The sequence below is a fragment of the Salvia miltiorrhiza genome, chromosome 2 (genome assembly GCF_028751815.1).
Source record: "Salvia miltiorrhiza cultivar Shanhuang (shh) chromosome 2, IMPLAD_Smil_shh, whole genome shotgun sequence".
NCBI classification, from domain to species: domain Eukaryota; kingdom Viridiplantae; phylum Streptophyta; class Magnoliopsida; order Lamiales; family Lamiaceae; genus Salvia; species Salvia miltiorrhiza.
The window spans coordinates 58,833,866-58,844,256 of NC_080388.1; the positions used below are offsets into that span (position 1 = coordinate 58,833,866).

At 36.2% G+C, this 10,391-nt stretch overlaps 2 protein-coding genes, 1 non-coding gene and 1 pseudogene across 3 annotated transcripts; 2 read left to right on the forward strand and 2 right to left on the reverse strand.

Annotated features, from left to right (window-relative positions):
* The first annotated feature begins 488 nt into the window (after positions 1 to 488).
* On the forward strand, positions 489 to 561 carry TRNAA-UGC (transfer RNA alanine (anticodon UGC)). Its single transcript has one exon. It is a non-coding gene; the product is annotated as a tRNA-Ala (tRNA).
* Positions 562 to 1,967: 1,406 nt separating this feature from the next.
* Positions 1,968 to 5,802, forward strand: LOC131010695 (uncharacterized; annotated as a pseudogene).
* Positions 5,803 to 5,954: 152 nt separating this feature from the next.
* LOC131010709 (cysteine-rich receptor-like protein kinase 44) lies at positions 5,955 to 9,580 on the reverse strand. The gene is made up of 7 exons (XM_057938374.1): positions 8,782 to 9,580; positions 8,064 to 8,192; positions 7,877 to 7,977; positions 7,583 to 7,793; positions 7,283 to 7,511; positions 7,023 to 7,161; positions 5,955 to 6,381 (listed from the first exon to the last, which is right to left on the reverse strand). Exons 5-7 carry the CDS (start codon positions 7,486 to 7,488, stop codon positions 6,142 to 6,144), a joined length of 585 nt encoding a protein of 194 aa, XP_057794357.1. The 5' UTR covers positions 7,489 to 7,511; positions 7,583 to 7,793; positions 7,877 to 7,977; positions 8,064 to 8,192; positions 8,782 to 9,580; the 3' UTR covers positions 5,955 to 6,141.
* LOC131009806 (cysteine-rich receptor-like protein kinase 25) lies at positions 7,563 to 9,514 on the reverse strand. Its single transcript, XM_057937214.1, has 5 exons — positions 9,215 to 9,514; positions 8,782 to 9,103; positions 8,064 to 8,192; positions 7,877 to 7,977; positions 7,563 to 7,793 (listed from the first exon to the last, which is right to left on the reverse strand). The coding sequence occupies exons 1-5, from the start codon at positions 9,512 to 9,514 to the stop codon at positions 7,563 to 7,565; spliced, it is 1,083 nt and encodes a 360-aa protein (XP_057793197.1).
* Positions 9,581 to 10,391: the final 811 nt, after the last annotated feature.

Genomic DNA, 10,391 nt, shown 5'->3' on the forward strand with positions numbered 1-10,391 from the left:
AATTGATAATGTCAGGAAATAATGAATTCTTTTAATGTGAATAGTTAAATAGAAATATAAAGACATTCTCTAAAAGAAATATAAGGACAGAAAAAAGAGAAGGCTCTATGGAGGTCAAATATTGGTTCTAGAGTGATTATAGCAAATATTCCATTACTAATTCAAATAAATATAAAAAATAATTAAAATCCTAATTGAATGAATGGATCCCTATTAATTATCTTTTTATTATATTAAAATATAATAAAATTAATACTAATAAAAAATAATTAAAAATGAGACACGATGGACCGATGGTACATACTAAATTATGGGACGTGGGATCCCATGATCCCATCTACAAGTATTAGATATCGTTATTGAATAGATAGGTGTTGGGCAATTAAAGAAAAAGGTAATTATAATACAGTCTTTACTGCGGTTTGGTCCTCACAAATTGTCATTAGATTTATAATATAAAATAAATAGTTATGTACATAACATCAAATGGGGATGTAGCTCAAATGGTAGAGCGCTCGCTTTGCATGCGAGAGGCACGGGGTTCGATCCCCCGCATCTCCATTATTTTTGGTCTGATTTCCAAATTTGTTCCAAAATTGAAAATATATTTATCACTCCATTATTTTTATTTGATTTCCTAATTTGTTCTCAAATTGAAAATATATTTATCAGAATTTTTTTTAATGTTTCGTTTCATAATTTATTTTCCAATTATTGGCTATTTTTTCCTATTTATTTTAGAATTATTTACTATATATATTTTAAGGTGCATTTTTTTAATGAAAAATGGTGGGAAAATATATATATTTTGGCTAATTTTTTCTCTTTTTACATGCTCTTCTTCGGGTAGGATGGAAAAAGAATTCTAAGCAATCCTTTTTACTCAAATTCATGATAATATTATTATATCATTTTAAAATATATTTGGAGAAAATAAAAAAGATTTCTACAGATTGGTTACTAAAATGATACAGACAAAGGGTCTTTTTATTTTATTATTTTATTATTTTATTATTTTATTTTAAGTTGAAGGATGGATACTAAATCACGACAAAATGCAAAATTAGGTAACTGACCATATTTTACACCACGAATTAATGAAAGGAAAATGGTAAAGTTTAATTGGGAGTGAGAGTGTGAATGCGTAATGTATTACTATTAGTTATCCTTTGATAAGTGTCCCAAAATTAGATATCGATTCAAAAGATTGTATAAATGTTGCTTCTACATCTCATATATTGCACACACCTATGTGGTAGTCCTAACTTATTCCCCAATTCAAGTTCAAGTTTAAGTTAAATTATGTCTTTTCATCATGCACCAGCATCCTAAATCAATACGGCTATTAGTGAATCGAGTTATTCTTCAACTTTTAAATAAAGTTAATTAGCTAAACGTGTAGCAATATTCTATTCTATTTGTAAATCAGTTTCTTAAATAATTTAATTTAAAAATATAAAATTAGTGCATATTTGCTAGGCATTAATAATTAAATAATATGTCTTAAATTATTAATTAAGAGGGTCCGATATAAAATCAAAGTTCTCTCTTATTTCACAATTACTATTCGTAAAATAACCTCACATCATCTCTAAGATAATTGATTTTAACGATATAGTAACTATTTATTATATTGCTTAGTGTGTATTGTTTATCTTATTTTTATTAATCCATTTATTTTAAAAAATGAATACCAAACAAGTGCTAGTTTAGTGATATTATTATATTAAAAATAAACTTTGATATATTTAATTAATTAAATTCTAAAATTAAATTTGATAGTACTAAACTATTAAACTTCACTAAACCTATTTATCAAAAAAAAAAAAAAAAAAAAAAAACTTCAGTAAAGCAAGCTATGCATCAATCTGGCAATAAACATTCTATGGTAAAACTTCATTATTAATCCTGTAAAAACATTCTGTCAAAAAAAAAAAAAAAAATCCTGTAAAAACAGAAGAAAAGAAAATTAAAAAAAAAAACATTATTATACTCTGCAATCTCCCTTCCAAATTCCAATTCCTCCGTGGAGAGGGAGAAGCCTTTTCTGTGCTCATCGTTAAAGAAGTTGAACAAAAATGGCGCCGCTGAGTTGGCGGCACCACACCCTAATCCAGGCGCTGCTGTCGCGAGGCCCGCTCAAGGAAGAAGATTTCGCCTCTATCTTCTCGCAAATCACTGGGAAAAACTCAGGTTAGTGTCTATTTTCGTCGGCTATTTTTTTTGTTAGGTTCAACTCTCTCTCGAATATGTCACCGTGATTGATGATAAACTTGAAGGATTTTTCCTAGGGCTTCGGAGACTATCATTTTCTTCTTTATTCTTACTCGGTCTGTGATTTTCTTCTTGGTTTGATGAACTCTGATTTCCTGCTCAATTTTTTGTTCAAGCATAAATGTGATGTGTTTTGGCTTATTATTGTTTGATGCTGCTCTTATCATCATCTTGCAATTTTGCATTTGAATGTATTTTCCTTTTTAAGTTTGGAGCGATTTGGTTTATCGCCTTCTTTTTCTAAACCAGATATCTATAAGAATGTTGAATTTAACTGATTTGGGGGCTTACCTATAGGCTTGAACTTCAGAATAGGAAAATTTACATCTATTATGGTATCGTTACCTGGAATCATGCGCTTGCATTTTAGGGTCACGGCAGCAACAGGAGCGGAAGTTATTCGATGAATATCTCAAGAAGATAAATGCAGAGTTAAGTTGTGTTCAGTTAGAGTTGCGAGCATGCCGGAACCAATACGATGGTCATGTGTATTACGGCGTTGTCAACAATGTTTCCGATGACCAGTCCAAGCTTGGGACAAAGTACACGGTTCCTCAGATTGCTTTCTACAAAGGCATTGTGAGCTTCTCTATGTTTTTTTACGTTTCCATTTTTTGCATGCTTTCAGAACACTTTAGGGAAATTCTACTGTAATTTGTCTTATCAGAGGCTTGAAAATTAAGGAATCATCAAACCTAAAGACAAGTAAATTATAAATCAACAAAGTGACTAGATATTATTAGCATTCAAGAAACCAGGGAGGATTGCAATGCACATTCTCTTAAGAGAAATTGCAATTGGTGGGATACACAATAACTTGATTTGATTTCAAGCTTTGCCTTTTATTTCTTTTCTAATTTTGGAATAGTTTGTGTATCATATATATATGATGGAGACACTTCCACCCACCCCACTTTTATCAAGCATACACAAATCATCCGTGAGTCCAGATAGAATATGGGATATATTTTCCATGTAGGTATTAGATGAGGCTGTACAAAAGCACTATTAATGACAATGCCCCTATACATAAGTGAAGTACGTTGAATTACTTAGTTTTAGTCATAGCCCACAGATGTGTTTGTCATTTGTTACTTTGAACCATCAACCATGAAAACAATTAGCATCATGTAGTATGAAACTTGTGATAAAAGCTACAAGGTTCAAATATTTTTTCTGCTTCTGATGGATTTACTATTAAATTATTCTCTTAGAATATTAGGTGGACCTGAAATATTTTCCTATGTTTGTGGATTGGCTCTTTAAATCTGCAACATATTTTGCATATTCATAAATGCTAAATTTGTATACCTTAGAGTGAAATTGAGCAATTTCCTTTGTGTTCATGCTTGGTTTATATTGGAAATTGATATTAGGTTGAAGCTATTATACACAATGCTGAAGGTGAAGGCTGCATTTTCAATACGGATGCTCTAAACATAAGGCTGGAGACACAGGTTTGCGACTTGACGCCTACCCTTTTTTGTTCTAAGCAGTAAGCATGACTTGATATCTCGAGGAGCAATTTCCTGTCAGATATCCCTGTTCGTGCTCCAAGTATTTGGTTATAATGATTAAAATACAACTGTTGATTGAAACAAACCTTTATTGTTAATTGTTTGTTGATTGCTGCTCCAAGTATTTGTTATAATGATTAAAATACAACTGTTGATTAAAACAAAGTAACAAACCTTTATTGTTAATTGTTTGTTGATTGCGAATTAGAGCAGGACAGCTATAAGTCCAAGATTTGGAGTAATGTTAGTGTAATCAAATTAATTGAAATTTAGAAATCTTGCTTACTCATCAATTGATTACATTTGTGGTTAAACCCAGAACAAGATTGAATAATATGGCAATTTATATAATTATATATTCCTGTAACTAGCTTTTAAAACTAAGTACCATCTGTTGGCAATTTCTTGTAAAATTGCAGGTTCTTGGGGCAACCGGTTCTCAATCTCAGGGAGACGCTATCCAGATCCCCCCCGCATTTAAGAATTTCTCCATGTCACAAAAGGAAAACACTCTAGATCAACTAGTGAAGGACCAGTGGCTTTGCTCAACACCTGAAGGAAAAATTGGTATTGGAGTCAGATCCTTTCTAGATCTGCGTAGTTGGTTTCGGACTAATGAGGTTCCTGCATGTGAAGTTTGCAATGAGGCTGCCATCAAGGTACCCTTATTTACACGCATTCTTCCTTCATTTTTATTCTAAGTGATATAGATCACGCACTTAAAAAGTTTTGCATTGTAATGTGAATGTCTTTTGTTTCTTAGTTTACATAAAGTGTTGAATATATATATTATCTTAGCATCCTATCTAGTTTTTGAATTATTACTGGAAACAAATTATGCATTTAAAAAAAATAAAACCCTTTTTCTTTATTTTATTTTGATACAAGAGAAACAAATATTTTAAAGGACAACATGGACTCGAACTTGAGACCTTTGGCCTTAGGCATTAACCACTCTCTACCACTAGGCCAACACATGCACACGGCACACCCCCCTTTTTTTAAAGCAACCGGTCATTGTTATGTTAACACCATCCCCCTACCAGGGTTACAGTAAGAGACATCTGCTTTTAAGGCTCTAGATTAGTTGGGCTGAAGAACTTCCATGTAACCTTTATTAGCAGATTAATCACAAAGTCTTAAGAGCCCAGTTTACCAAACTATACACTGAGGCTTTAACCCCAGATGTACTATGGTATATATCTTTCTCAGGAAATAATGACCTTCGATTATTTATTATGAAATAGATGTGTACTTGCCTTTGCATTTGGAATTGATGTCTCCGCACTGTTTACCATGACCATGCAGGCTCAACTTTGCCCGAATGAAGCTTGTAATGTTCGACTTCATTCCTACTGTCTGAAAAAGAAATTTTCTGGGCAAAGGGTACCAAGATCTTTCCGTTACATTTGCATCAAAGTTGTATATTATTGTTGAGGCTGTGAATTAATTTAGGAACAACTCTTTTCAGGTTGAAAGAGTTTGCTCGGGTTGTGGTACGCGATTACATGGCTCAACGGTTAAAGCAGAAGTCGTAGAAGAAACAATTAATGCAAATGGTCCTTCTGAGAATTCACAACCTCCTGAAACTTCTAGAAAGAGGACTCGCAGATCATCCCGGCAATCTTAATGCTGACATTGACACCGCAGGAGATGCTTCTTCTCCGACTTCTGCTGCTATGTCAAAACCAAAGAGGGTTACTAGAAGTTCTGCTGAGTGCCGATTAAGGAAGATGATGCTGCCTATTTTGTGACTTCTTCCAACCAGATGAAATTGTATCTGTGTGGTTTTGAAAGTTTATATAGTCTCTAGCTGTAAATGTTTTACTATATTCTTTTGAAGCCGTAGGCTATAAATGTCGTTTTAGTGCTAATGGTGGCCCGGTAGATTTCGTGGGTCCGGGCCAGATTGGCCCGACCCAATTGACACATCTAGCTCAAACTGACACCTCTAGTTTCATGTAAATAGTCTTCGAACTTTGATTCTAGATTTTGGATTTTTCACTGAGAATTGCATCTCCGTTAGCTGATAATAAAACTAGGGCTCCGGGCATTTTTGATTAAGGTAAGGTGGAGCAAAATATTGGCCCTCAAACAAAAATCAAACGGTGGTGGGCATTTGTTTTTTATTTTTGATTTGCCTATGTATATATATATTATATATATATATATATATCCAAAAATGACATCTTACATTTTGAATTCATGATACGTTATGTGATCACACTATCCCACTGAAGATTGAGAATTGGGCTCCATATGAATAAATAATTTAGCTATCCGCGATTGGTAGTATTTGTGGGATTTGAAGAAATCATGAGATGGTCCATTTGAGCATGTGTTGAGGTAGCTAGGCGGATATATGAGAAACGTAATGTTGGGAGTGAGAAGGCAAAGGCAGAGTTAGAGACGAGCAAGTGTTGAGCATCAGAACCACAGACGCGACCGTCGGCCTATCATCGGGGTTTTGTTGAACACATAAGAGAGCAATGTGAACACATTTCAGCATGTCTGGATGCGATTTCGATGTAGCCATCAATGTAGGGTCTATTATGTTACCACTTGTTCCCTCCCGCCAATTTCTCCATGCCTGCACTCAATATTTATTAGGAATTCGTATTTCCATTTCATTTATAGACAAGTAATTACGTGCCATGGTAATCACAGTATGGCATGTGAAATTTAACACAAAAAACTCTAACTTTCTATAGCTATAGTAGAGGATTAATTAATGAACAGACCTACTAATTTAGACTGTTTGACTTCTTAATGTGTACTTATTAATTTATATCTGTGACATGTCCTATAAAATGAAACATGAAACTGCAGTAAGAAATTATACGACATTAAACTTATCGTTCTCAAAATAAGAAAGAGGAATGAATGTTATTTAGGGTCCAGAGTGTTTGGCTGAGCTAATGATTATAAGCTTCTTAAAGCAAAAATTATAAGTTCTTTAATTAGGAGATTATATATGTGATTTTTGAGAAGTGTTTTGACAAACTAAAGTCCTAAACAACTCATAAGCTGTAAAACTAAGTTTTTCTCATAATCTTATAAATAAAGTTTACAAAATTAAATTATTCCCTATATATATAACTCACAATTCTCTCTCACTCTAATTTATAGGCTCAAGTATCCAAACACTCAACTTATAAACACCTACATCTTATAAGCTCCCTTATCTCTAAAATAATTAAGCTTAGCAATAATGTGAATTAATTTACTTACATGAGTGAGAAGGTCCCCTCCATTTTGCATTATCCGTTTTTGGGCGCTCACAATTTCAAGAATGAGCACACCCAAACTATACACATCCGATTTGATCGAGAAACGGCCTTGCATTGCATATTCTGGTGCCATATATCCACTGCAATTCAAATTAACCAAATTTCTAGCTAACATAATATTATATTTTCAGACAATATTTAATTAAATAGTAATGTCCAAAAGGACCAAAAGTAGAATTATAATTAATAAGATTTACTTACTAGGTCCCAACAATCCTGCTGGCACTCTCTTGAGTGAAATCTGGCATGACTAGTTTAGCAAGACCAAAATCCGAGATTTTAGGGTTCATATCTTGATCAAGTAGCACATTACTAGGCTTGAGATCGCGGTGGACTATACGAAGCCTTGAATCTTCGTGTAAATAAAGAAGTCCTCGTGCAACACCCCCGATGATCTTGAAACGCATGTCCCAATCTAAGCTCACTCCATCTACAAAATTAATAAGTAAGTCAATATATGAGGAGTGGATCGACTAATTAATTATGAATTAGGTAGGGCACCATATAGGAAATTGTCTAAGCTTCCATTTGGCACGAACTCGTAGACAAGAAGCCTCTCAATTCCTTGTGTGGAGAAACCTAAGAGTCTAACCAAATTCCTATGTTGAAGCCTTGCTACCAACAACACTTCATTCTTGAACTCGCCCTCGCCTTGCCCTAAATCCCTTGATAATCTTTTCACTGCTATTTCTTTTCCATTTTCAAGTTTGCCCTGAAATCAAATCGCGTTTAATTATGAATATATCATATGTTGCAAAAATTATTAATGTCGTCGTTGAAATATAGTAGTATTACCTTGTAAACAATCCCAAATCCACCTCGCCCCAGAGCGTTAGCATCAGAGAAATTGTTTGTTGCAGCTTTAATCTTGTGAAATTCATATTGTATGGATTCGACTAGAACAAAAATATATTCAGTCTTGGATTGTTTATAGTCGTGGTGACATATGAAAAATAATCTCATGCCTAGATGAAAAACTTACCGTTGGGATCCTCGGTTGTCTCATGTTTTTTCGTTTTCTTTCTTAGAAAGAATGCTAGGGTTAGGAAAGAAACAATGGATACGACGATAATGACGATATTCCTAATTTTATTAGCATCACCATCACTCCCTGCAACAATATTGTGAAATTCTGTCAATTTTTAGTTTTAATATGTATTCACAACAAAATAGAAACTCAACAATCATTGATTAACTAAATTTCTGAGACTCATTGGTGTAGAATTTTCAAGTCAATGTACATGTATTTAAAAAAATTCAAACTGCCGGCCACCTTTAGAAAATGAAGTCCTTGTCCCCCAAAACTGCAAAGTTCTACTATATATCTAGGGTTAATTGTCTGATAGTCTATTTTTCACTTTAGTTATAATTTTGACAAATTTTTTGAATTTTCGCAATTACAACTTCATCTGTACTTTAGACATTCCTAATGTTTCCAACAACCGAAATTTGACGATCGAGACAATAATTCTCCATTTAATGATATGCATCAAAATATTACCACATCATTAAAAATAAAATTTCACAGGAACAAAATGGAACCATCTAATGCAAAGCTGAGATCAATTTTTTTAGATATGTTAGTAAAGATGAGAAGAGATTGGTTACTTTATTTAGCAACTACTTAACCCTACCCTTCTCTATCTATAATCGAAATAAAAATAATCAAAACAAATAAATTGAGAGAGCAAAACGATCACCTGCAATGGGCGGCGGCGACGCTGCAATCAGTTCTTGCAGCCTCGTCTCATTATAGAAATCCGAAAGCTCGTAACGAATAGTGCAACTCGGCGTGTACACTCTAACGCCTACCAACGCATCGCAGCAAGCCGGAATAACGGCGGCGGCCTCGGCCAGGCACCTCGAGCAATTCTCCGCCGACAAATCCGGCGAGCACTGCACCAGCCCGAAAACCGTCTGGTTGGATCCGCCGGCCGCCCTGCTCCCGGCGGCCGCCTTCAGAACCGACCCTCCGGCGGCGGCCCGGGAGCGGAGATCGTCGAGCAGCGCCGCCCTCGCCTCCTGACTCGTGAAACCGTTCAATTTGTTGAAGATTATGTGTTGGGGATCGGTGGCCAGTTGTCCGAAGAAGGAGTGGTTGGAGTATCGCAGCGTGCAGTATTCATATCAGACGACGGCCTCCAGCTGGTCGGGGCACTGCGCGAGGACGTCGGCGGCGGCGATCTTGACGCAGCCGCGGCAGGTGGTGGGCTGGATGTCGGGGCGGCAGAGGGCGGCGGCGTTGGCTTGGCCGGCGGAGGCGTTGTAGAAGGTGGCGTTGGTAGAGGAGAGGGAGGCGAGGAGGGCGTTGAGGTCGGCTCTGTAAAGGCTTTCTCGGGTGTAGTTGCCGGTGGTGGAGCATGAATGGCCTGAGTATTGGGAGCTTGCTGTGGTTGTGAGAGAGATGAAGATCACCCATGTTTTAATGCCCATCATCTCCAAATTTCATCAATCACTACTTTTCTTTCTTCTTCTTTTATATATGGGGGAAGTTTTTTTAACCAAGAGCATCCGCAATGGACTTACTTAATAGCCTACTTGATAATGGGGGACATTGAGTACGTAGTGCTGCATTGGGGTTACTTGATAGCCTACTTGATTTTTTTAGTTTTGATTTTTATGCTTTTCATTTAAATTAATTTTACTCAAATTTAACTAACATATTTTTCTAATAGTTAAAAACGCCATTAAACTAAAACATCATTAAAAATTACATAAAAATTAAAAACACCTAAAACATCATTAAAATTACATAATTAAAATCCTAGTCTAGACCACGACGCTTGAGCACGTCGGCGACCATGGACGCGTGCAATGCCCTTTGTGCGTCCGTCATGTGCGTCGTATCCGTGTTGAGGAGTTGCATATTAAGCTCCCTCTCCTTGATATCGTTCCTCCTGGTGTACTGGGCGGTGAATGCTCTCATCTGTTGGTCAGACCTGTCCAACCTCTCCACTATTTCGGGTGGAGGCTCCGAGCTCATCTGTGACGCCGACGCCTTCCCTTTCCCCTTCGCCGCCTTGTTGCCAATGGGCTGGGAAGAGGAGATCTCCTCACCCGACGCCGAGGTGGTAAAGCCGCCCTCTTCTGTAGTCTTTGTCCTCTTGGAGGCATGCACGTCTCCGGCGAGGTACATCGACTTGAATTTTGGATTGTTCCGGAGAACTTTCCACGCGTTCCAAAAGTTGAATGCGGCCTTTTGTGGGCTTCGAGCCTTGAAGAGGATTTGGGCCTTGTCACGGAGCATATCGTCAGAATGGCCGGAAGGCCAATTGTTGCGCGTCTCCACCCAAATAGCTTCCCAGAGACG